Below are 27,701 nucleotides of genomic sequence, written 5' to 3' on the forward strand. Positions count from 1 at the left end.
TTAGAATTCAGTTCAACTATCACAAAGCTACTGCAAAATGTAGTGAAACTACTCCCCCACACTGTCAGTCATAGCAGGCCCTACTACTGCATATCCTGTCTTTGTGATACTATCACACTCTTTCCCACACACAGTATTGTAGTACTTCTATACTCCTAAAAAAGCGGTTCCAAAAGGGTTCTTCGGCTGTCCCCATAATAGAACCCTTTTAAGAACCCTTCTTGGTTGAGGTAGAACCCTTTTGAGTTCCATGTAAAACCCTTTCTACGGAGGGTTCTACATGGAATCCAAAAGGGTTCTACCTGGAACGAAAAAAGGTTCTACCTAGAACCAAAAAGGGTTCTCCTATGGGTACAGCCGAATAACTCTTTTGGAACCCTTTTTTCTAAGAGTGGACAGAATCCACTTGAGCATTGTTGTGTTTTGTTGCCTATATTTATTGTGTTGGGGTTCAGAAGGTTGAGGGAGGGGGTGGGGAGAGGGGGTTTGATTTGGATGTGGCACGCAGACTGTACAAAGTATGCAAATAGACAAACAATGACATTGGCTGTGTTATTTTTCTTCATGGCACAGTCTCTCCTCATAGTAAACAAAGAGAGGTGTGTGTATGTGCACACAGCTGTTTGTGTGTGTGTGTGTGTGTGTGTGTGTGTGTGTGTGTGTGTGTGTGTGTGTGTGTGTGTGTGTGTGTGTGTGTGTGTGTGTGTGTGTGTGTGTGTGTGTGTGTGTGTGTGTGTGTGTGTGTGTGTGTGTGTGTGTGTGTGTGTGTGTGTGCACCTGCCAGGTGTGTCCATCTCTTAAGTCAGCAGCTCGGCCACGCCTATGCTCCACAAATCACATGAAAGGCTCGCCCTCGATGCCAATTGCTCTCTCGAAGGCCACTTTGATGTTGAAATGGAGACGGGTGTTTTTGGAAAAGCCTACAGCGTATCAGTGCCAAAAGAGAAAAAAGTGTCACGTCCGCCTGACGTGGGGTGCTTTCCTGCCTAACCACCTAGCCAGCCCAGCCATCCATCCTCACTTCAACTCCCAGATGCACAACCTGCAGACATGGAGACATAGCAGCAGAGCTGATGTCAAAGAGGAAGACTTCAGAGAAAAACACCTAATTAAAGATGTGATGTGGAATTGGACATGGGCCGTTAAAATATATAAAGGACGCATATTTATGAGGCAAATCGTGAGATCTTATGGTTTCCCAAAAATGGCACTATGTTGTTTGGATGACCTGAGGCGACGGCGAGGGTTCTCTCTGGGCTCAGTCTCTCCGTCACACTTGGCTTCTGCAATTAGAAACTGAGCAAATATTGTCTGACTGATAAATCCCCTGGAATGCGGTCTGTAAGTTGAATACGTTTGATTGGTTTCAGAGGAAACTTGTGTTCTGGGATTAACATTCACATTAGTCTGACTAGGTACAGGAGTGTAGCAAGAGGGAGCTGTACTACCATGTATACAGTGACTCTGCTATATTACTTCAGTCTGCTAGGGTCCTCAGCCATCCAGGTAGAGGCATGAGGTGAGGCCTGGAGAGCCATGGCATGATTAGGACCTTCATTAGTGGAGAGGTAGGGCTGAGAGGGCAGATGTGATTATTACTCTTTGACCCTGGCTGCTGTGACCCATAGCCCCATCAGCACCCTGTACAACGCCCTAAAGGGAAACACTAGGCCTCAGCTCCCCCCAAACCCCTCACCTACCCCAAAATCCTCAACTACCCCAAACCCCTCACCTACCCCAAACCTCTCAACCTACCCCAAACCCCTCAGCTACCCCCAAACCCCTCAGCTACCCCAAACCCATCAGCTATCCCCAAAACCCCTCAACTACCCCAAACCCCTCAACTACCCCAAACCCCTCAACTACCCCAAACCCCTAACTACCCCAAACCCCTAACTACCCTAAACCCCTCAGCTACACAAACTCTTAACTACCCCAAACCCCTAACTACCCCAACCCCCTCAACTACCCCAAACCCCTCAACAACCCCAAACCCCTAACTACCCCAAATCCCTCAGCTACACAAACTCCTAACTACCCCAAACCCCTAACTACCCCAAACCCCTCAGCTATCCCCAAAACCCCTCAACTACCCCAAACCCCTAACTACCCCAAATCCCTAACTACCCCAAACCCCTCAGCTACACAAACTCTTAACTACCCCAAACCCCTAAACCCCTAGCTACCTCAACCCCCTCAACTACCCCAAACCCCTCAACTACCCCCAAACCCCTCAACTACCCCAAACTCCTAACTACCCCAAACCCTTCAACTACCCCAAACCCCTCAGCTACCTCCAAACCCCTCAGCTACCCCAAACCCCTCAACTACCCCAAACCCCTCAGCTACCTCCAAACCCCTCAGCTACCCCAAACCCCTCAACTACCCCAAACCCCTCAGCTACCCCCAAACCCCAAACCCCTCAACTACCCCAAACCCCTCAACCACCCCAAACCCCTAACTACCCCAAATCCCTCAGCTACACAAACTCCTAACTACCCCAAAACCCCTCAGCTATCCCCAAAAACCCTCAACTACCCCGAAACCCCCAAATACCCCAAAAAGCTCAGCTACACAAACTCTTAACTACCCCAAACCCCTAACTACCCCAAACCCCTCAGCTACCCAAACCCCTCAACTACCCCAAACCCCTCAGCTACACAAACTCCTAACTACCCCAAACCCCTCAGCTACCTCCAAACCCCTCAGCTACCCCAAACCCCTCAACTACCCCAAACCCCTAACTACCCCAAACCCCTCAACTACCCCAAACCCCTAACTACCCCAAACCCCTCAACTACCACAACCCCCTCAACTACCACAACCCCCTCAACTACCCCAAACCCCTCAACTACCCCAAACCCCTCAACTACCCCAAACCCCTAACTACCCCAAACCCCTCAACTACCACAAACCCCTCAACTACCACAACCCCCTCAACTACCCCAAACCCCTCAACTACCCCAAACCCCTCAACTACCACAACCCCCTCAACTACCCCAAACCCCTCAGCTACCCCCAAAACCCTAACTACCCCAAACCCCTCAACTACTTCCAAACCCCTCAGCTACCCAAACCCCTCAGCTATCCCCAAACCCCCCAATTACCCCAAAACTCCTAACTACACCAAACCCCTCAACTACCCAAAAACCCTAACTACCCCAATCCCCTCAACTACTTCCAAACCCCTCAGCTATCCCCAAACCCACCAATTACCCCAAAACTCCTAACTACCCCAAACCCCTCAACTACCCAAAAACCCTAACTACCCCAATCCCCTCAACTACTTCCAAACCCCTCAGCTATCCCCAAACCCACCAATTACCCCAAAACTCCTAACTACCCCAAACCCCTCAACTACCCCAAACCCCTCAACTACCACAACCCCCTCAACTACCACAAACCCCTCAACTACCCCAAACCCCTCAACTACCCCAAACCCCTCAGCTACCCCAAACCCCTAACTACCCCAAATCCCTCAGCTACACAAACTCCTAACTACCCCAAACCCCTAAACCCCTAACTACCCCAAACCCCTCAGCTATCCCCAAAACCCCTCAACTACCCCAAACCCCTAACTACCCCAAACCCCTAACTACCCCAAAACCCTCAGCTACACAAACTCTTAACTACCCCAAACCCCTAAACCCCTAACTACCCCAAACCCCTCAGCTACCCAAACCCCTCAACTACCCCAAACCCCTCAGCTACACAAACTCCTAACTACCCCAAACCCCTCAACTACCCCAAACCCCTCAGCTACCTCCAAACCCCTCAGCTATCCCCAAACCCCCCAATTACCCCAAAACTCCTAACTACCCCAAACCCCTCAACTACCCCAAACCCCTCAACTACCCCAAACCCCTCAGCTATCCCCAAACCCCTAACTACCCCAAACCCCTCAACTACCCCAAACCCCTCAACTACCCCAAACCCCTCAACTACCCCAAACCCCTCAGCTACCCCCAAACCCCTCAGCTTTCCCCAAACCCCTCAGCTTTCCCCAAACCCCTCAGCTACCCCAAACCCCTCAACTACCCCAAACCCATCAACTACCCCAAACCCCTCAACTACCCCAAACCCCTCAGCTACCCCCAAAACCCTAACTACCCCAAACCCCTCAACTACTTCCAAACCCCTCAGCTACCCAAACCCCTCAGCTATCCCCAAACCCCCCAATTACCCCAAAACTCCTAACTACCCCAAACCCCTCAACTACCCCAAACCCCTCAACTACCCCAAACCCCTCAACTACCCCAAACCCCTCAACTACCCCAAACCCCTCAACTACCTCAAACCCCTAACTACCCCAAACCCCTCAGCTATCCCCAAACCCCTCAACTACCCCAAACCCCTAACTACCCAAAACCCCTCAACTATCCCAAAACCCCTCAACTATCCCAAACCCCTCAGCTACCCCAAACCCCTCAGCTACCCCCAAAACCCTAACTACCCCAAACCCCTCAGCTACCCAAACCCCTCAGCTATCCCCAAACCCACCAATTACCCCAAAACTCCTAACTACCCCAAACCCCTCAACTACCCCAAACCCCTCAACTACCACAAACCCCTCAACTACCACAAACCCCTCAACTACCACAAACCCCTCAACTACCCCAAACCCCTCAACTACCCCAAACCCCTCAGCTATCCCCAAACCCCTAACTACCCCAAACCCCTCAACTACCTCCAAACCCCTCAGCTACCCCAAACCCCTCAACTACCCCAAACCCCTCAACTATCCCCAAACCCCTCAGCTACCCACAAACCCCTCAACTTCCCACAAACCCCTCAGCTACCCCAAACCCCTCAGCTACCCACAAACCCCTCAACTACTCCAAACCTCTCAGCTACCCACAAACCCCTCAGCTACCCCCAAAACCCTAACTACCCCAAACCCCTCAGCTACCCAAACCCCTCAGCTATCCCCAAACCCACCAATTACCCCAAAACTCCTAACTACCCCAAACCCCTCAACTACCACAAACCCCTCAACTACCACAAACCCCTCAACTACCCCAAACCCCTCAGCTACCCCAAACCCCTCAGCTACCCACAAACCCCTCAACTACTCCAAACCCCTCAACTACCCCAAACCCCTCAGCTACCCCCAAACCCCTCAACTACCCCAAACCTCTCAGCTACCCACAAACCCCTCAACTACCCTCAAACCCCTCAGCTACCCCCAAACCCCTCTATACACACAAACACACACCGAGAGAGAAAAACAGACAGACAGAAATAGGCACACACACTACACTCTTAGAAAAAGCGTTTCAAAAGAGTTATTCAGCTGTCCCATAGGATAACTATTTTTGGTTCCAGGTAGAACCCTTTTTGGTTCCAGGTAGAAACCTTTTTGGTTCCAGGGAGAACCCCTTTGGGTTCCATGTGAACACTCTGTAGAAAGTGGAACCAAACTTGGGACCAAAAAGGGTTCTTCAAAGCGATCTCCTATGGGGACAGCTGAAGAACCCAACAAGGTTCTAGATAGCACTTATTTTTCTAAGAGTGTACTGTAGATAATCCCACTTAAGCCCAAGCACTGCAAATGAGCCTAAATACCTCAGCCAAGGACAGACAGAGAGGGAGAGAGAAAGAGCTAAACCATTCAGTTAGCCCATCACTGGTTCTTTTTCTTCTCATCACGCCCTCTGTGTCTCTGTTTGCTGTTCTGAAAGTCCTTGTGACATGAATGCAGAAGTTTCTATTAAGGAGGAAAAAAGGACGAGCATAGCATTGTCTACTGCTTTGTTATGCCCCCTTTCTACTCCTCAGGTTAGTCATATTGGCTCAAGTCTGCTCCTGTCTGGTTGGACAAACACACACACACACAATCACCCCCCTCGCTATGCACACACACACATCCAGGGGGTGGAAGGGGGTGGGGCATAGAATGCGCTCAACAACATTTGAACTTTGTATTCGCTGTTGTCATATGCAGCAAGTGGACACACAAAGAATTACAGAATTATATAAAGAGACCTCAGCAAGTGCTTTTAATTCTCCCTGATGATGGAAGTGAGGCTGCCAAGGGACTTTTTCTCAGAAACACAGAAAAGCCAATTTCATACCCAAACTCGGCCCCCCTTCCTCCCCCAAACTCACTGCCCAAACGTCTTTCCTGTTTACCTACCAGTGGAGAGAAGTATAAGCCCACTCTATGTACTGCTTCTTCCTTATTTACTCTCACCCATACAAGAGGGAGCCATTACCACCTTTTAGACCTCATTTAATAAAGGTTCAGATCTCCATTTAGAAAAATAAATGGCCCATGAGTTGGAATATTTACTCCCTTACTGCATTATGACAATAAGGCGTTTTTCTATGGCGAGGGGCGTTTGGGAGGGGGTGGATAGTGGGAAGAAGTATCTGTGGCTTACTGGAAAACTATGGGCTTGACATGTTTATTTTTCTGGGACTTCATAACAGGCAGCAAATAATAGGTGTTTGGAGATGTAATGTTGGTTCCAGAGCTGGAGGAGTGAGTAATCCCATGGGAAAACATGGAGGAGAGAAGCATCAACCTGTGGTTCAAACATCAATTTATACTAACCTCTGAATTTGAATGTCTGGTCTGCACTATGAGAATGTGACCAGGGCTTCTTCCTGTGGCACTCTGCTGACCTTGATCATATTCAAGATGAAAGTGTACAACATCATTTGTATTTGTATTTATTAGGGATCCCCATGCTGCCAAGGCAGCAGCTACTCTTCCTGGGGTCCAAACACATTAAGACACTTACATATTGCAACAATAAAAATATATATTCTTGTACACATTCAGCGCTACCAGTCCCTTTGTTTAAAGGCTGTTTATGGACAGACCTTGGAACCCCATCACTGGAAACTGACATAAATTTACACAGCAACCTCCTCATACACACACATACCCACAAGAACACACACACTTTTACTTTTCCAGTTCTAATTTTGCCAGTCTGGCTAAACCTGTCTAAATGAGTCTGAATCGGGAATGCAGATATCTTCCACTCTCCCCACTAATCACTCACTCACACACACACACACACACACACACACACACACACACACACACACACACACACACACACACACACACACACACACACACACACACACACACACACACGATACAGAGGAAAATACAGAGGAAAATTCACACCTGCCCTTTGACACAGCTGGAGTCTTTCTTCCTGTCAGTTGTTACTCTGAGCGGTGTGCGTGCAACCCGTGTGTGTGTGTGTGTGTGTGTTTTTGTGTGTGTGTGTGTGTGTGTGTGTGTGTGTGTGTGTGTGCCAAAATGGCCTTTGCATGCTCGTAGCTATACGTGCGTAGGTGTTTGTGTTTGTGTTTAAGTTAATGCGCACCGAGGTGTGAAACCTTTGACACGTCTGCTAGCGTTGCGTTGACACGTGACAACGATGGCTGCTTTCCTTTCCCACAGATCTGCGAGGACACCTCCACTCCCTCCCTCTCTCCTACCCACCTCTAATCCAACACCTCACTGCTTAGCATGCCCTGGCTACCCCTGTACACACAGCCTTGCAACCCCTACAACCTCTCACCAGAGCTAAAACAACACTCTCAGAGCAGCTTGTTTCTTTAATATGATCTGTCACCGGGGTGAAAAAGGGCCCTCTCTGTTCAGCAGGCTGAGTCTGCAGCATGGGAAGGGTTGTGCTCAGGCAACCATCCAAAGAGGTGCTGAAAAACAACCTCCTTCACCCTCTCCTCACCCCTCCTCACCCACCTTTACTGCCTCCCTCCTACTAACACACATCACCCCTCCCCTCCACCAGAGGAAATACATACATAGTATGGTGGAACAACAGAGAGATGATTGCTCAGTGCTACGGGCCTCTCTGTATTGTTAGTGGATGTGGGTGGGCCTGCACCCCTCCACTCATACTGCCTGCCCTGACCTGCCCCAGGCATAGCCCCTATTCCTCTTTAATCACACACACACACACACACACACACACACACACACACACACACACACACACACACACACACACACACACACACACACACACACACACATCTAACTACACTCGGCCTTATCCCTTCATCAAGACAGGAAGGCTGGATCTGTGCTCACACACACACTCACCTTTTCTCCCCTGCTGTGAGTGTGTTTTCAGCCCTGCTGTAGACAGGGGGATTTTAGGCTGAGTATGGTCCCCAGGGGAAGCCTAGCTTACATCTGCCTCTGAGACAGACATGCATGCATACAGACAGGCACCAGTAACAGGCTGGGGAGAGAGCCAGGCTTAGCTAAACCTCCCCTGATAGATTGGTGTAGGCTGTGGAAATCCCACCGGTACGCAGACCTCAGTGTCCAACATGGGTAGAGTGGCAGTCTACTAGTCACAGCCACGTAAGTATTATGGAATCCCATGGTGGAATTTACTAAAGGTAGTCTGTCTCATGGTGATAGTTTACAGTGAAATACTGCATCCATTCAGTTCATGACATGGACATCAATATATAACAAGATACATTGAAAGAGTTCATTGTTTGTGTGGTGTTTCTGTGTGTTTTTGAGACTAATTTAGAGCCAGACTATAAACAGACTAAACACAAGCACTATTCAATAATAAAACCCACATCCTTCTGGGTCAGCCTCAAACTGATCTATGATTGGACAGCCTCTAAAGCCCAACTCTGTCATTGGTTGCGTTGCTGTGGCAGTGTAATCGCTAACGCCTCAGGCATCTTGATGGTACCAGTGATAGTGAAAGGGGAAGTCAGAGAGGGTAGGAGACAGGGGGAGGCAAAATAGTCAAGATAGGAGGAAGAGGAAGACAGGTGTGCAACGCTTTGCTCAACAGATGTTGAAACGTATTCGAGCTCCAATACAAAGCGGAAGTTTGCTAGCAACCCAACCAACGCCACTACAACAAACTCTCAACTGCCGTTCTCAAGCAGGTTGACGTTTCTGACTGACGAAGAAACAGTTAGAGAGTTTATAGTTCAGGATAGAAAGTATAGGGCCTATTGCCTTGAAATATTCCTCCCTAATACACACACTCACACACACGTCCCTCAACACACTCAATAGCAGCATGTTAGTCGAATGTGTTGTTTTTGTCAAACTGTGAATCAGACAGGGAGAGGCTGGCATCAACATGTCATAATAATAGAGCTAAACTTACCCAGAACCCTGCACTACAGCTATTGGTACAGGCCTGACATATAATGCCTCTCACTTACTATGTACACCTATTATGTATACAGGCAGAGTGCACAGTCCTTATAGACACGTTATAGTTTTCAGTCTGATACAGGCACTCAACCAATTCTAGTCTGTTATCAAGGGCCTACCAAGTCCATTTATACGATGAATACAAATATTTACACTTCAAATATATTCAGCATAGATCTGGGTCTGGGCCAAGGCACGTATTGCCCTTTGCAGTCCAGATAGAGTTTCACTTTGCCCCTGAAAGCGCCCAGCCCTTTACTAAAAAGAGCTTGTGTTTAATGTGTCTCTCATTGGAAGGGAACATATGTTTCTTTCTTTCAATGTTAGAAAAAAGCAGCAGCACAGCGGTGAGGGAGGAAAGGGGCCATATCGGGTGATCATTCAGCTGGACCCGTCAGCGTTTAGGAGCTGTCATTAGCACCCTCTGAGCAAACACTGTCTCTGTGTTCCACTGATATGGGCTTTAGGGGGTTAGGGTGGGACTCGCTGAGATTGGCATGTCTGGTCTGAAGGGGTTCGTCAGCTCTTGGTAAGAGTTGCCCGTTGGCACAGGTCTACGTTCTATAAGTACTAACCTTAATCATTCTGCTCCTTGTGGCTCAATGTCATTTGTAGGTGATCAGGGTTGATCATTTTGCTCTTCAGTGTTTCAATTCAAAGGGACCAGTCACAGGGTCAGTTTCCCACACTGATGTATCTTATCTGTTATACTTGAACCTATCTACGTGTTCTGAAGAGCACTAAAAACATGGGGGGCATCAAGGCCCTATGTCTTCAGTTAATCTGCTGATAAAATGGTATTGTATTGGCCAAAGAAAACAGAAACGGTGGGTGGGAAAGGCATAGCCATTATTCCTAAAGAGATTTTCCATGGAATGGATTTTCAGTACATCGTTAATAATACCAGACATTTTATATCAACCTTTTTATTTGGTCCTCACAGTCCTTATAATGCTGTAAGATGATGCAACAGCCATCTAGAGAGGAAGCTAGTAAGTCTACAGCTTCTGGCATCCATTTTACTTCTTCCATGTATTGAGCACTGGTGTTTGAACCTCATCATCCCTGCCTCCCCGTTGGCCTCCATCTCCCAGCTCTATCTTGTGGTTATGATATCATAGAGAAACAACTGGGCATTCTTTCCTAAGTGCACCCTGACACATAAAATATTCATCCACCACAGAATCCCCTCCGAAATGGGTCCGTGGTGCGCAGAGAACCCTGGTCGAGACCCTACAGAGTGGGAGTCAACCTCTGGCGTTCTACCAGACACATGGATGAGCGGCGTCAGGCCTAAAAAGATGTTTAAACACTGCATTGAACAGCATCAGGCAAAGGGCTCTGTCTCTTAACCTAGAGTCAATGTACGTGCCCCTGTGGAAATCGAATTAGCATAATACAAAAATCCCCATAAAATTCTTTCTGTTTAAGCTCGAGATATGTTTTTTTATTTGCATTGGATGTGTCTCAATCCACTGCATCCACCTATGTAACACTGACACTAACCGAAAATCGGTCTTCCCACAGAATTGTCTGTAGCGTCCGAATGGCCTACCAACTATATGAGACTCTCACGACCATGTCGGTTGTATTTCTCTACAAGACCCGCCACCATTGCACCAATCCATTTCCTCTCTATGAGGCTTAAAGGGGTGATGTCTAAGAGAAGACAAGAGGAGGAAGGTTGTGTATACTGTATATACTGTATGTTAGCTTCCACATGGAAAACTGCTGAAGTCGTCTCTTATATATAAAAAAGGGAGGGACAGAGAAGGAAGGGAAGAAAGACGGGGGAGGGAGAGAGAGAGAAGGGGGTGAAGAGGGGGGAGACAGGAGAGCTATAGTCAACCATGTGAGTTGACTTGTAGTGTTAACAGTAACTGTGGGGTTTGGGATAATGAGCACCAGGCCTGATTCTAATGAAGCCTCTGTCTGCTCTGCTCCTATGGTTCTCTCTCATGGTAACATTGACTGGCCAACCCCTACTGGAAGTACAGAACAGTGTGTCGTCACCACACTCCCTGCCAGCTGGACCTGAGCCACTGCTGTTTGTTTGTTTGTTTGTGTGTGTGTGTGTGTGTGTGTGTGTGTGTGTGTGTGTGTGTGTGTGTGTGTGTGTGTGTGTGTGTGTGTGTGTGTGTGTGTGTGTGTGTGTGTGTGTGTGTGTGTGTGTGTGTGTGTGTGTACACACGTGGGTGATCAAGCGGTATGATCTCTTTCATCACCAAAGCACCAGCAAGTTCATCCCAGACCAACACGGGCCACAGAAAAAAGTTAACAATGATACATTTTTCCCATGGTTATGTTTCCCCTGGTTGTTGTCTTCTTCCACAGAGCTGTGGGATGTATCATTTCCCTGGTTGTTGTCTTCTTCCACAGAGCTGTGGGATGTATCATTTCCCTGGTTGTTGTCTTCTTCCACAGAGCTGTGGGATGTATCATTTCCCTGGTTGTTGTCTTCTTCCACAGAGCTGTGGGATGTATCATTTCCCTGGTTGTTGTCTTCTTCCACAGAGCTGTGGGATGTATCATTTCCCTGGTTGTTGTCTTCTTCCACAGAGCTGTGGGATGTATCATTTCCCTGGTTGTTGTCTTCTTCCACAGAGCTGTGGGATGTATCATTTCCCTGACCTCAGCTGTTTGAGGTGGTGTTCATCTCTTAATAACTGCACTAGGAGACATACATGGGTCTATATTTGGAGGGCCGTTTCTCCTGGCCTCCCCTGTTCTGGGGTGGAGCAGACATAGCCACAGTGTCTGTGTGGGAGATGGAGCAAGTGTGTGTGTGTGTGTGTGTGTGTGTGTGTGTGTGTGTGTGTGTGTATGTGTGTGCAGATGTGTGTGCAGATGTGTGTGTGTGTGCAGATGTGTGTGTGTGTATGCAGATGTGTGTGCAGATGTGTCTGGAGTAGACTGTGTCCCTGTGTCATAGTGAGATGGTGGGTTTATAGGTGGGGTCACTCACTATTACTGCATCCTTCTGCATTTTTAGGTCTGACTCCCAACACAGACAGCTGGACATGTCAAGCAGTCAAACAGCCCACATTCAGACATTACTCATCTACGCACGCATGCACGCGCACACACACACACACACACACACACACACACACACACACACACACACACACACACACATACACACACACACACACACACACAAACTCTCACACTCCTATACTCACATACTCACACTGAGAGGGTGTTGATCCCAGTGTGAGTATGTGAGTATTCATGTGTTGGTGTGTTTGTTACTGGTCATGTGTTGGTGTGTTTGTTACTGGTCATGTGTTGGTGTGTTTGTTACTGGTCATGTGTTGGTGTGTTTGTTACTGGTCATGTGTTGGTGTGTTTGTTACTGGTCATGTGTTGGTGTGTTTGTTACTGGTCATGTGTTGTTACTGGTCATGTGTTGGTGTGTTTGTTACTGGTCATGTGTTGGTGTGTTTGTTACTGGTCATGTGTTGGTGTGTTTGTTACTGGTCATGTGTTGGTGTGTTTGTTACTGGTCATGTGTTGGTGTGTTTGTTACTGGTCATGTGTTGGTGTGTTTGTTACTGGTCATGTGTTGGTGTGTTTGTTACTGGTCATGTGTTGGTGTGTTTGTTACTGGTCATGTGTTGGTGTGTTTGTTACTGGTCATGTGTTGTTACTGGTCATGTGTTGGTGTGTTTGTTACTGGTCATGTGTTGGTGTGTTTGTTACTGGTCATGTGTTGGTGTGTTTGTTACTGGTCATGTGTTGGTGTGTTTGTTACTGGTCATGTGTTGGTGTGTTTGTTACTGGTCATGTGTTGGTGTGTTTGTTACTGGTCATGTGTTGGTGTGTTTGTTACTGGTCATGTGTTGGCGTGTTTGTTACACACACACACACATACACACACACACACACACATACACACACACACACACAAACTCTCACACTCCTATACTCACATACTCACACTGAGAGGGTGTTGATCCCAGTGTGAGTATGTGAGTATTCATGTGTTGGTGTGTTTGTTACTGGTCATGTGTTGGTGTGTTTGTTACTGGTCATGTGTTGGTGTGTTTGTTACTGGTCATGTGTTGGTGTGTTTGTTACTGGTCATGTGTTGTTACTGGTCATGTGTTGGTGTGTTTGTTACTGGTCATGTGTTGGTGTGTTTGTTACTGGTCATGTGTTGGTGTGTTTGTTACTGGTCATGTGTTGGTGTGTTTGTTACTGGTCATGTGTTTGTTACTGGTCATGTGTTGGTGTGTTTGTTACTGGTCATGTGTTTGTTACTGGTCATGTGTTGGTGTGTTTGTTACTGGTCATGTGTTGGTGTGTTTGTTACTGGTCATGTGTTGGTGTGTTTGTTACTGGTCATGTGTTTGTTACTGGTCATGTGTTTGTTACTGGTCATGTGTTTGTTACTGGTCATGTGTTTGTTACTGGTCATGTGTTTGTTTCTGGTCATGTGTTTGTTTCTGGTCATATGTTTGTTACTGGTCATGTGTTTGTTACTGGTCATGTGTTTGTTACTGGTCATGTGTTTGTTACTGGTCATGTGTTTGTTACTGGTCATGTGTTTGTTACTGGTCATGTGTTTGTTACTGGTCATGTGTTTGTTACTGGTCATGTGTTTGTTACTGGTCATGTGTTGGCGTGTTTGAGGGGACTGTGCTGTAGTTTGGGTGATGGTTATTTATCTACAGTATGTTTGCATTTGAGAGCGTTGACTTGAATGTGTCTTGTCGTGGCGCCATTGAAATGTAGACTATTCTATTCTACTTGGGAGTCAAGCTCAATCCACATAATTGTTATATGTATGTCTGTGTGTGGAGGGGTGTGTGTGGGGGGGTATGGGGGGGGAGATAGAGATTACTACATTTTATGTAAAGAGAGGGAGTGATCTCTACTAAATGGACAGAGCGGTAAACGGCAGGATATATTACCCATGGGTCAAGTCGCAGGAGGGAAGATATATTGCCCATGGGTCAGTCTGGAGAGAGGGCGGGCAAAATCCATATCAGTCCGTCTGCTGGCCCCCTTTATATAGTGATAAAATATTCAAATCTAGCCATTACTTCACATTAGAGATGCCAGGGAGAAAACCACAGAATGTATACATGTTCTTTCAGACATGTGTTTGTTGCATTGATAGTTACATTAAAAGCCCTTCCTCCATTAGAGGAGTCCCTCATCCGGACTCACGTATGGCATTTAGGTGTGTGTGTGTGTGTGTGTGTGTGTGTGTGTGTGTGTGTGTGTGTGTGTGTGTGTGTGTGTGTGTGTGTGTGTGTGTGTGTGTGTGTGTGTGTGTGTGTGTGTGTGTGTGTGTGTGTGTGTGTGTGTGTGTGTGTGTGCGCGCGCGCGCGCGCGACATCACATGTTAAATACAATTGAGAAAGATTGCATTGAATTAGCCTTGTAAGTATGCCTTTTAAGGAAAGCTTTTCAGTGGAAGAGATATTAAAGTGATAAGGGTTTGCTTGTAGAATTTGGTCTTTCCACGTCTTCTTCAGATTGGATGTATGCGAGGTGCCAAATATGCTTTTATTCATACATTCCAATCTTTCTCATCACACACACACACGTACATGCACATATGTGCAACACGTCCACACAGTGTGTTCCAGTATGAGTGCTATAGTCTAGGAGGGATGTCTGGGTGTTTCCCTCACTGAGTGACTGCTTTGTCAGACCTGAGTCGCTGTGAGACGTACAGTATAGTCACTATTTGGACAAGTAGACCCAGTCTGTGGTGTACTTGAGGTTGTACTGGGGTTATACTGGGGTTATGCTGGGGTTATATTGGGGTTATACTGGGGTTCAAATGGGGTTATATTGGGGTTGTACTGGGGTTGTACTGGGGTTATACTGGGTTTATACTGTGGTTGTACTGGGGTTGTACTGGGGTTATACTGGGTTTATACTGGGGTTGTACTGGGGTTATTCTGAGGTTGTACTGGGGTTATTCTGAGGTTGTACTGGGGTTATTCTGAGGTTGTACTGGGGTTGTACTGGGGTTGTACTGGGGTTGTACTGGGGTTGTACTGGGGTTATACTGGGGTTGTACTGGGGTTCAAATGGGGTTATACTGGGGTTGTACTGGGGTTATACTGGGTTTATACTGAGTTTATACTGGGGTTGTACCGGGGTTATACTGGGCATGTACTGGGCATGTGCTGGGGTTGTACTGGGGTTATACTGGGTTTATTCTGGGGTTGTACTGGGGTTATACTGGGCTTGTACTGGGGTTATACTGGGTTTATACTGGGGTTGTACTGGGGTTATACTGAGGTTGTACTGGGTTTATACTGGGTTTATACTGTGGTTGTACTGGGGTTATACTGGGGTTGTACTGAGGTTATACTGGGTTTATACTGAATTTGTACTGGGGTTATACCGGCGTTATACCGGCGTTATACTGGGGTTGTACTGGGGTTATACTGAGGTTGTACTGGGTTTATACTGTGGTTGTACTGGGGTTATACTGGGGTTGTACTGAGGTTATACTGGGGTTGTACTGGGGTTATACTGGGGATGTTTTGGGGTTGTATTGAGTTATACTAGGGTTATACTGGGGTTGTGCTGGGGCTGTGCTGGGGTTGGTCTGGGGTTGTATTGGGTTATACTGGGGTTGTACTGGGGTTGTACTGTTGAGTCAACAAGTTAGGGGATAAGGGGATAGATTCGCAGTATTTTCTGTTGCTGTAATTATAACCTATTTCATACCATCATTATCATGCATCTATTGTATTATTAAGCTAGTACTATTGTTATACACTAGAGTATTAGTGGTATTTCATGTATCAGGTTATAACACAAAGGCAGGTGCAGGTTTAGCCCAACCACAACACCACTGCCTGTCAACATTCTATTCATATGTTTCTATTTCTAAGTAAACTTGGCTACTGTTCTTTTCTATAATCTGATTGAAATAGATTAGTTGGTGGAGAACAGAGGGCTTTATTCATATAATATAATTATGTCACTGTACTATCCCCAATCGCCAATATATACCCTCCCACTTCAAAACAGACTCACAAGGCCTAGTAAACTGTTGGTGCCATGGAGAGATCTGAGGAAAGAAAAACTCTAATATTACAGCAGACATAACATTTGGATGTACTATTGTTTTTTCTATTTTTGACTATTTACTACCGCTGTGGAAAATTAATAAAGTGCCATGATTTCCCGGCTGTGTAGGTGGTAACTTGGGTCTCCTCTCTCTCTCTCTTTTTCTCTCCCTCTGTCCTTCTCTCTTCCTCCCTCAGGACACAGGGTGAAGCTGGAGGATCCCCAGAAGATGCAGTTCTCTGATAGGCTGACAGAGATTGAGCGCTACCAGCGGGCCAGCCTGAGGATGGGGCCTGGTAACCCCCAGCCCCGGCCCATGCACCAGAGCCACCTGGGGCCCTCCACCCAGTCCCAGATACAAGGTAGGACCACTGACCACACAGGAACCCCTATCACACTGACTCTTTCACTCTGTCTGTCCCAATTCAGAGCTGCTCACTCATCACAAACACTCCATGTTCTGCTACAGTACTGTATAGAGGTTTGCTCTACAAATGCCTCTCCCTAACTGTGACACATAATGAATTGACAGTGTTGCTCTAACTTTATCTCTATGGGCTGAGTAAGTCTGTATGTGGCAGGCTGAGGCCCCAGGTTGAGTAAGTCTGTATGTGGCAGGCTGAGGCCCCAGGTTGAGTAAGTCTGTATGTGGCAGGCTGAGGCCCCAGGTTGAGTAAGTCTGTATGTGGCAGGCTGAGGCCCCAGATTGTGTAAGTCTGTATGTGGCAGGCTGAGGCCCCAGGTTGAGTAAGTCTGTATGTGGCAGGCTGAGGCCCCAGGTTGAGTAAGTCTGTATGTGGCAGGCTGAGGCCCCAGGTTGAGTAAGTCTGTATGTGGCAGGCTGAGGCCCCAGGTTGAGTAAGTCTGTATGTGGCAGGCTGAGGCCCCAGGTTGAGTAAGTCTGTATGTGGCAGGCTGAGGCCCCAGGTTGAGTAAGTCTGTATGTGGCAGGCTGAGGCCCCAGGTTGAGTAAGTCTGTATGTGGCAGGCTGAGGCCCCGGGTTGAGTAAGTCTGTATGTGGCAGGCTGAGGCCCCGGGTTGAGTAAGTCTGTATGTGGCAGGCTGAGGCCCCAGGTTGAGTAAGTCTGTATGTGGCAGGCTGAGGCCCCAGGTTGAGTAAGTCTGTATGTGGCAGGCTGAGGCCCCAGGTTGAGTAAGTCTGTATGTGGCAGGCTGAGGCCCCAGGTTGAGTAAGTCTGTATGTGGCAGGCTGAGGCCCCAGGTTGAGTAAGTCTGTATGTGGCAGGCTGAGGCCCCAGGTTGAGTAAGTCTGTATGTGGCAGGCTGAGCCCCCAGGTTGAGTAAGTCTGTATGTGGCAGGCTGAGGCCCCGGGTTGAGTAAGTCTGTATGTGGCAGGCTGAGGCCCCAGGTTGAGTAAGTCTGTATGTGGCAGGCTGAGGCCCCAGGTTGAGTAAGTCTGTATGTGGCAGGCTGAGGCCCCAGGTTGAGTAAGTCTGTATGTGGCAGGCTGAGGCCCCAGGTTGAGTTAGTTTTATATGGCAGGCTGAGGCCCCAGGTTGAGTTAGTTTTATGTGGCAGGCTGAGGCCCCAGTTTGAGCTAGTTTTATGTGGCAGGCTGAGGCCCAAGGTTGAGTTAGTTTTGTGTGGCAGGCTGAGGCCCCAGGTTGAGTTAGTTTTGTGTGGCAGGCTGAGGCCCCAGGTTGAGTTAGTTTTATGTGGCAGGCTGAGGCCCCATGTTGAGTTAGTTTTATGTGGCAGGCTGAGGCCCCGGGTTGAGTAAGTCTGTATGTGGCAGGCTGAGGCCCCAGGTTGAGTTAGTCTGTATGTGGCAGGTTGAGGCCCCAGGTTGAGTTAGTTTTATGTGGCAGGCTGAGGCCCCAGGTTGAGTTAGTTTTATGTGGCAGGCTAAGGCCCCAGGTTGAGTTAGTCTGTATGTGGCAGGCTGAGGCCCCAGGTTCAGTTAGTCTGTATGTGGCAGGCTGAGGCCCCAGGTTGAGTTAGTTTTATGTGGCAGGCTGAGGCCCCAGGTTGAGTTAGTTTTATGTGGCAGGCTGAGGCCCCAGGTTGAGTTAGTTTTATGTGGCAGGCTGAGGCCCCAGGTTGAGCTAGTTTTATGTGGCAGGCTGAGGCCCAAGGTTGAGTTAGTTTTGTGTGGCAGGCTGAGGCCCAAGGTTGAGTTAGTTTTGTGTGGCAGGCTGAGGCCCAAGGTTGAGTTAGTTTTATGTGGCAGGCTGAGGCCCCAGGTTGAGTTAGTTTTATGTGGCAGGCTGAGGCCCAAGGTTGAGTTAGTTTTATGTGGCAGGCTGAGGCCCCAGGTTGAGTTAGTTTTATGTGGCAGGCTGAGGCCCCAGGTTGAGTTAGTTTTATGTGGCAGGCTGAGGCCCAAGGTTGAGTTAGTTTTATGTGGCAGGCTGAGGCCCAAGGTTGAGTTAGTTTTATGTGGCAGGCTGAGGCCCAAGGTTGAGTTAGTTTTGTGTGGCAGACTGAGGCCCAAGGTTGAGTTAGTTTTATGTGGCAGGCTGAGGCCCCAGGTTGAGTTAGTTTTATATGGCAGGCTGAGGCCCCAGGTTGAGTTAGTTTTATGTGGCAGGCTGAGGCCCCAGTTTGAGCTAGTTTTATGTGGCAGGCTGAGGCCCAAGGTTGAGTTAGTTTTGTGTGGCAGGCTGAGGCCCCAGGTTGAGTTAGTTTTGTGTGGCAGGCTGAGGCCCCAGGTTGAGTTAGTTTTATGTGGCAGGCTGAGGCCCCATGTTGAGTTAGTTTTATGTGGCAGGCTGAGGCCCCGGGTTGAGTAAGTCTGTATGTGGCAGGCTGAGGCCCCAGGTTGAGTTAGTCTGTATGTGGCAGGTTGAGGCCCCAGGTTGAGTTAGTTTTATGTGGCAGGCTGAGGCCCCAGGTTGAGTTAGTTTTATGTGGCAGGCTGAGGCCCCAGTTTGAGCTAGTTTTATGTGGCAGGCTGAGGCCCAAGGTTGAGTTAGTTTTGTGTGGCAGGCTGAGGCCCAAGGTTGAGTTAGTTTTGTGTGGCAGGCTGAGGCCCAAGGTTGAGTTAGTTTTATGTGGCAGGCTGAGGCCCCAGGTTGAGTTAGTTTTATGTGGCAGGCTGAGGCCCAAGGTTGAGTTAGTTTTATGTGGCAGGCTGAGGCCCCAGGTTGAGTTAGTTTTATGTGGCAGGCTGAGGCCCAAGGTTGAGTTAGTTTTATGTGGCAGGCTGAGGCCCAAGGTTGAGTTAGTTTTATGTGGCAGGCTGAGGCCCAAGGTTGAGTTAGTTTTGTGTGGCAGACTGAGGCCCAAGGTTGAGTTAGTTTTATGTGGCAGGCTGAGGCCCCAGGTTGAGTTAGTTTTATATGGCAGGCTGAGGCCCCAGGTTGAGTTAGTTTTATGTGGCAGGCTGAGGCCCCAGTTTGAGCTAGTTTTATGTGGCAGGCTGAGGCCCAAGGTTGAGTTAGTTTTGTGTGGCAGGCTGAGGCCCCAGGTTGAGTTAGTTTTGTGTGGCAGGCTGAGGCCCCAGGTTGAGTTAGTTTTATGTGGCAGGCTGAGGCCCCGGGTTGAGTAAGTCTGTATGTGGCAGGCTGAGGCCCCAGGTTGAGTTAGTCTGTATGTGGCAGGTTGAGGCCCCAGGTTGAGTTAGTTTTATGTGGCAGGCTGAGGCCCCAGGTTGAGTTAGTTTTATGTGGCAGGCTAAGGCCCCAGGTTGAGTTAGTCTGTATGTGGCAGGCTGAGTCCCCAGGTTCAGTTAGTCTGTATGTGGCAGGCTGAGGCCCCAGGTTGAGTTAGTTTTATGTGGCAGGCTGAGGCCCCAGGTTGAGTTAGTTTTATGTGGCAGGCTGAGGCCCAAGGTTGAGTTAGTTTTGTGTGGCAGGCTGAGGCCCCAGGTTGAGTGCAACCCTCCCTGCTCATATGAGAGCCCAGACCTGGGGGAGGGTCCAGTACTGGCAGGGGCCGGCAGGGGCCGCTCACTCACGCCAGCTCTGTCCCCGGATGCCCTGCGTCGGTGAGGCCCGGGGGCCGCAGAGAGCAGGACGCATGGTCCAGTCTGGGGCTAGGTGGAACCCTGATCCCTGCCAAACAGCCTGACTGGAGCACTGGAGCTGGTTCACCACGTCACACTACAGCCTCAGGAATCTCACAGCCACCTGTTACCTCTGCAATCACGTCAGTCTCAGACTGACTGGCCTAACAGGGCAGATCTGCAGTTGAGACAGTGGGGAGGAGGGGAATTGTGTGTGTGTGTGTGTGTGTGTGTGTGTGTGTGTGTGTGTGTGTGTGTGTGTGTGTGTGTGTGTGTGTGTGTGTGTGTGTGTGTGTGTGTGTGTGTGTGTGTGTGTGTGTGTGTGTGTGTGTGTGTGTGTGTGTGTAATGGGAAAGGGGGTACGTGGGTGGAGGTTCGCTCACAGACATATGTCAGAGGTTCTGAACATGATGGCATGTCTGGAAGTGTGCAGACAAAACACTAATATACACACACATATGCACACAGACACACACACAGACACACACACACTGTCCTCTCTCACCCACTCCCTAGTTCCCATGCAGGGGGTTAAGGCTGACAGACAGACTGAGGCTCCTTCCCAGTTAATGAGCCTATATCAGTGTGTTGTAAAGGTGTTTAGGAGTGTTTTGCTCTCTGTGGGTGGAAGTGTATTTCTCGGTACATGGGGTTTAGCCTTGTACTTCTGACTCACCACTGTAACCTAGATACACTATATATACAAAAGTATTTGGACACCCCTTCAAATGACTGGATTCTGCATTTCCATAGACACACATTGGCAGTAGAATGGCTTAACTGAAGAGCTCAGTGACATTCAATGTGGCACTGTTATAGGATGCCACCTTTCCAACAAATCAGTTCATAAAATTTCTGCCCTGCTAGAGCTGCCCCGGTCGACTAAGTTCTGAAACGTCTAGGAGCAACAACGGCTCAGCCATGAAGTGAAGCCACACAAGCTCACAGAACGGGACCGCCGAGTGCTGAAGTGCATAGCGCGTAAAAACTGTCTGTCATCGTTTGCAACACTCACTACTGAGTTCCAAACTGCCTCTGGAAGCAACGCCGGCACAATAACTGTTCGCCAGGAGCTTCATGAATTGGGGTGTAAAAATCGTTGCCATTGGACTCTGGAGCAGTGGAAACACGTTCTCTTGAGTGATGAATAACGCTTCACCATCTGGCAGTCTGATGGACGAATCAGGGTTTGGCGGATGCTACCTGCCCCAATAGATAGTGCCAACTTTAAAGTTTGGTGGAGGAGGAATAATGGTCTGGGGCTGTTTTTCATGGTTTGGGCTAGACCCGTTAGATCTAGTGAAGGGAAATCTTAAAGCTACAGCATACAATGACATTCTGTGCTTCCAACTTTGTGGCAACAGTTTGGGGAAGGCCCTTTCCTGTTTCAGCATGACAATGCCCCCAGTGAAAAAAGCTAGGACCATACAGAAATGGTTTGTCGAGATCGGTATGGAAGAATTTGACTGGCCTGCACAGAGCCCTGACCTCAACCCCATTGAACACCTTTGGGATGAATCGGAACGCCGACTGCGAGCCAGGCCTAATCGCCCAACATCAGTGCCGACCTCACTAATGCTCTTATGGCTGAATGGAAGCAAGTCCCCGCAGCAATGTTCCAACATCTAATGGGAAGCCTTCCCAGAAGAGTGGAGGCTGTTATAGCAGCAAAGTGGGGACTAACTCCATAGTAATGCCCATGATTTTGGAATGAGATGTTCAACGAGCAGGTGTCCACATACTTTTGGTCATGTAGTGTAGCTGAGCTTAAACAACTCTGCAGCACCCTGCTCTCCTCCAAGGAACCTCATCTGCCAGTGCCATGGACCAGTAAGACCATGAGTAGTTAGCATCTATACAACTAAAGACAGTACTACTGTTACACATTTCTTGATGGTTTAAAGTTTGTGTTCTGCACTTTAATGCATGTTGTCTGCCATTGGAACGGCCCTGGCAGGTAAGCTTATCCAGAGGGACTTACTGTGCCGTTAAAAAGTATTTGCCCCCTTTCTGATTTTCTCTATTTTTGCATATTTTTTTATACTGAATGATATCAGATCTTCAATCAAAACCTAATATTAGATCAGTGGTGTAAAAAGTATTCAATTGTCACACTTGAGTAAAAGTAAAGATACCTTAATAGAAAATGACTCAAGTAAAAGTGAAAGTCACCCAGTAAAGTACTACTTGAGTAAAAGTCTAAAAGTATTTGATTTTTAATATACTTAAGTATCAAAAATCCTTGTCCCATCACGCTCTAGTGAGTCCTTGTGGCAGGCCGGATGCATGCTAACTCGTGTCGCCAGTTGGACGGTGTTTCCTCCAACACATTGGTGCGGCTGGCTTCCGGGTTAAGTGAGCAGTGTGTCAAGAAGCAGTGCGGCTTGGCAGGGTCTTGTTTCAGAGGACGCATGGCTCTCGACCTACGTCTCTCTCGACCTTCGCCAACTCCCGAGTCCGTACGGGAGTTGCAGCGATGGGACAAGACTGAAACTACCAATTGGATATCATAAAAAAGGGGTAAAAAGTAAATGTAATTTCTCAAATATACTGAACTATCAAAAGTAATAGTAAAAATCCTTTCAAATTCCTTATATAAAGCAAACCAGAGGCCACAATTCCAGGGGCACACTCCTACACTCACTAGGCAGGTAGCCTAGTGGTTAGAGCGTTGGACTTGTAACCGAAAGGTTGCAAGATTGAATCCCTGAGCTGACAAGGTAAAAATCTGTGGTTCTGCCCCTGAACAAGGCAGTTAACCCACTGTTCCTAGGCCATCATTGAAAATAAGGATTTGTTCTTAACTGACTTGCCTAGTTAAATAAAGGTAAAACAAGCAAAGAAAATATTTGTGTTTAGTGAGTCCTCCAGATCAGAGGCAGTAGGGATGTTCATTGGACACTTTTCCTGTCCTGCTAAGCATTCAAAATGTAATGAGTACTTTTGGGTGTCAGGGAAAATGTATGGAGTAAAAAGTACATGATTTTCGTTAGGAATATAGTGAAGTAAAAGTAAAAGTAGTCCAAAAAAAATGTGTAAAGTTAAGTACAAATACCAAAACAAACTACTTAATTAGTACTTTAAGTATTTTTTCTTAAGTACTTTACACCACTGTATTAGATGAAGGGAACATGAGTTTACAAATAACAAAATAAAATTATATTTATTTATTTTATTTATTTAATGAAATAAGTTTGTGTTTTTTGTTCACTGAGGTTCCCTTTATCTAATATTAGGTTTTGGTTGAAGATCTGATAACATTTTGTGTAAAAAAATATGCAAAAGTAGAGAAAATTATAAAGGGGGCAAATACTTTTTCACGGCACAGTATCCATAAGGGCTTGCTAAATATCTCCAAATACTTCCTGTCTAGCAGGACAGGTGTGCAGACAGTAGTGAGATGGCAAGTGAAGAAAGGCTCTGTGCTCTGCACTCGTCTGCCTAGCTGCAGGGGGATCAGTGCAGATCTTTATAAGCATGTCAGATCTCAAAGGCCTGCACCAATACAACACACACACAATGGATGCACACACTCTTTCAGCACAGACACACCAGATTCATGCGGCTCAGAGCTGCCAGGGATGAGATGCATAGAGCTCCAAACTGATTCCACACAACACCCGCCAGGGGCTAGAGGCCCTCTCTGAAGTGTGTGTGTTTGTGTGCGTGTGCGTGTGCGTGCGTTCGTGTGTGTGTAGACACAAGGAGGGGAGGACTGTACAATCACACACACCTTAATCTCTGGTATTACCACCATGACTGTGTAGCTCAGGGCTAATGCTAAAATAATCAAATAACAGTGGAGAGATGTTTTCCCTCCCCTTGTCTACCTAGGCTTATATGTACCTTACATTTACACTTTTTGTTCATTTAGCAGACGCTCTTATCCAGAGCGACTTACAGGAGTAATTAGTGTTAAGTGCCTTGCTCATGGGCACATCAGCATATTTTTCACTTAGTCGGCTCGGGGATTCAAACCAGCGACCTTTCGATTACTAGCCACTAGGCTACCTGCCGCCAATGTACTGTACACTATGACACAGATCACTGGGCATGGCCATGTACAGAATGTATAGTAGTCATGCTTAGACAACACACTAATACAAACCGAGCTCCAACTAAAATAGTCCCTTGGTAATACAGAGATGTTTATAAACACGACACACCTCTGCTTTTGGCAGCCATCGCAGAAAGACTTGTATCTTACAGATACATTTAGTCCTGGATCTGTTTGTTTGAGAATCACTGGGTAAAAATGAGCGGTCAACACTTTAGAATGAAATGGATTCTCATCTTCTGATTGCTAAATATGTTTTCTATTATCTACACAGAAACCCAGAGTTTACAGCCGACAACAACAGGAAAAGATACAATGTAATCTCCTGCTAAAGCCCATTGCTTCATATAGTTTTCTGAGCCAGGAAATAGTGTCTGAGTTTTGTTGTCAACATAACACTTTTGAGACGTCTGCTAAACGCTGCCCTGGTTCCTCAGACGTACACACACACACATACAGAATACACACACACACACAAAGTTACGTGCCAATGTTGCAAGCTCTGCTAGCGCTCCAGACAGACAGGATCATTAAGAGCTCATTACAGCACATGCAGTGACAGGATTCCAGCGCTCGGCTCACCACTTGTTTTTGTTCAGCCATGGCCACAGGTGAGCCTGCTAGATGTGAAGAATGATCCTACGGGAGGACATGTGGGGAGCTGTGTGTGTGTGGCTCTGCCAGAGCAGTCAAGCAAATCTCACACTCAGACAATCGTGTGGGATTACCATTTTATTCTGGTTTTCTAAATGTGTGTGTGTGTGTGTGTGTGTGTGTGTGTGTGTGTGTGTGTGTGTGTGTGTGTGTGTGTGTGTGTGTGTGTGTGTGTGTGTGTGTGTGTGTGTGTGTGTGTGTGTGTGTGTGTGTGTGTGTGTTCTAATGATATTCAGAGAATGCTGTCCATCTCCTTAAAGCACCCTGTGTATATTGTCTACAGTTTTTACCAGTTAAACCACACAGGCAAAGATGTTGAAGATGTTAAGATTAAATGGAAAGTATATTAGATTTCAGAAATAATCATAGAGATTCCAGTTTTCCTCATTCTCTTTTCTAAAGGAGGCACACTTAACCAGCCTCAGGCTGCTTTAATAAGCTTCCCAGACCAAAGCTGTTCTTTTAACTTAAATGTGTTTTTAGAAGAAAAAAAAGACAGTGGCAATTTAATCGTTGAATACAAAGTATTTTGCCTTTTGAGGTGGTATCATTTAACATGCTATTTGTTCCAACACCTGCGTTCCTAACTGGATGAATATCAGATACTAGCATAACTTTCCGCCATCTAGTCAAGTGCTCGCTGCTTTGATGAGGGCCCAAGAAACCTGCGTTGCTGAGGAGGTGTGTGTGTGATGGCTGTGAGTGATAAAACACACTCTGGTTGTATTAATGCTCTCACCCCGATGAGGGATCTAGTCTTAATGATTCTAGCAGAGCAGGAAACAAAGGACCACCTCCATGCTGCCCAGGACGATCCCATCTCAGCACCCTGTTAAGACCCCTCTAAAGACTGGCATGTCAGCATGCCAGGACACTGTAGTTCTGGGGTTATGGTAACCTCACCTCACATTAAATCAAGGCTAAGATAATACAAGAAGCTTCTCATTATGCTTCATAGAATGTACAGTATGATTCACAAGTTGGCATGCTAAGCCATTACACCTGGGAAATGTATATATGTGATATGTTACAAGAAAACCATTTACTGGTGGTTACAGGAGATGCTGTGAAGTACTCCTCCAGTACATCAAAACTGTTCCTCTGGCACATATCTGCAGCTGTACTGTGGTGAAATGTCAAACAGCTGAATCTATCCTGGATTCTCTCTGGTTGTGAAAATCCTGCTAGCTATAGGGAGGCCCTACCCCTCCTCTCTTGTCCACAGGGACCACACTGTTTACTCCACATAAACAAGATGGCTGGCCCCCTAAGCAAACGCCTGCGCCAGTCTCTATCACTAACAGCCCTGATCAGACCCAGAGCCCTTAACCGCTGGTCCAGTGTCAGATTTGATTTAATCCTCCTAATGGTAAATGTTAGAATGTGGAGTTGGGTAATCTGGATCTGTGTCTAGCTCAAGCCTCAAACCCACTCTAACAGCCAGCAGGACATGATCAACCAATTAGAACCAACAAAGAGTCACTGTGAGACACAACAAGCATGGAGCAGGCAACCAGGCAAATTGCACATGCTTATAGATAGCAAGGCCATGTCTCTGTTTGGAAGTAGCAGATGTGGTTACTGGGTAGTTGTGTTGGTCTGTGGGTCGTTGACTATCTGTCAGGACAAGACCAGAGAGAGGTGACCATGCTGTGAGCCTGGTAGAAAGGCTGTTGGCTACAAGCTCCATTTGGGCATCAATGCATGCTGGTCTGTGCCAAACCCGTACAGGAAAGGAGCTCTATGGCCAAACGCAACCAAAACTAGCGGGAATCCAGACCAGCGACGAGTGATTCCGTTTTACTTTTACAGTGCTGTATTTACATAATATGTCAAAGGCAACCATGGAGTTTCTTTGTTACGGTGCCTAAGAGCTGCAATTGTGGTCACTCTATTTTTTTGACCTTAGGATGAATTACTCAAACTGAAAATGTTTTTTGTTCTCCAATAAAAAAATATTCTCTTTTGAAGCCATCTCTCCACAGTCAAAAGAAAAAGAGAAGGGAAAGCAAGTTTTTTTACCAGACTCAACTGTTTGTGTTAGTTATAATTTAACATCAGAGCCGGGTCCAGTATTACATTTCAGCAATTACAGCCACTACATGTGTGCAATGAGCAGTCTCTATTGAATCTGAGGAGAGGGGAAAGGGAAGGAGGGTGGGTGGTGGGCTCTCAAATAGAACATAGGACTTTTCAGCCAATGTGTTTGTTTTTACTCATGTTAAGTGAGGGCTCAAAAGACATATAAAATGTCCCACATATCTGAGCCAAGGCCATGTTCCTCCCCTCTCACTCTCTCTCTCCTTCTCTGTCTCTCTCTGTGTGTCTCTCTCTCTCTCTCATTCTCTGTCTCTCTCTCTCTCTCCTTCTCTGTCTCTCCCTCTCTCTGTCTCTCTCTGTCTCTCTCTCTCTCCTTCTCTGTCTCTCTCTGTCTCTCTCTCTCTCCTTCTCTGTCTCTCTCTGTCTCTCTCTCTCCTTCTCTGTCTCTCTCTGTCTCTCTCTCTCTCCTTCTCTGTCTCTCTCTGTCTCTCTCTCTCTGTCTCTCTCTCTCTCCTTCTCTGTCTCTCCCTCTCTCCTCTGTCTCTCTCTGTCTCTCTCTCTCTCTCTCTCTCTCTCCTTCTCTGTCTCTCTCTGTCTCTCTCTCCTTCTCTCTCTCTCTCCCTCTGTCTCTCTCTGTCTCTCTCTCTCCTTCTCTGTCTCTCTCTCTCCTTCTCTGTCTCTCTCTCTCTCTCTCTCTCTCTCTCTCTCTCTCTCTCTCTCTCTCTCTCTCTCTCTCTCTCCTTC

The 27,701-nt window shown here is 47.3% G+C and overlaps 1 protein-coding gene across 1 annotated transcript in view; it reads left to right on the forward strand.

Moving 5' to 3' along the window:
* The window catches only part of LOC120060275 (runt-related transcription factor 3-like), a 53,096-nt gene that overhangs the window by 7,680 nt on the left and 17,715 nt on the right, over positions 1-27,701 (forward strand). The window contains exon 4 of the mRNA XM_039009456.1: positions 16,435-16,599. Within this exon, the coding sequence (XP_038865384.1) occupies positions 16,435-16,599 (165 nt within the window). The remainder of the gene's footprint in view (positions 1-16,434; positions 16,600-27,701) is intronic.

The sequence above is a fragment of the Salvelinus namaycush genome, chromosome 15 (genome assembly GCF_016432855.1).
Source record: "Salvelinus namaycush isolate Seneca chromosome 15, SaNama_1.0, whole genome shotgun sequence".
NCBI lineage: Eukaryota > Metazoa > Chordata > Actinopteri > Salmoniformes > Salmonidae > Salvelinus > Salvelinus namaycush.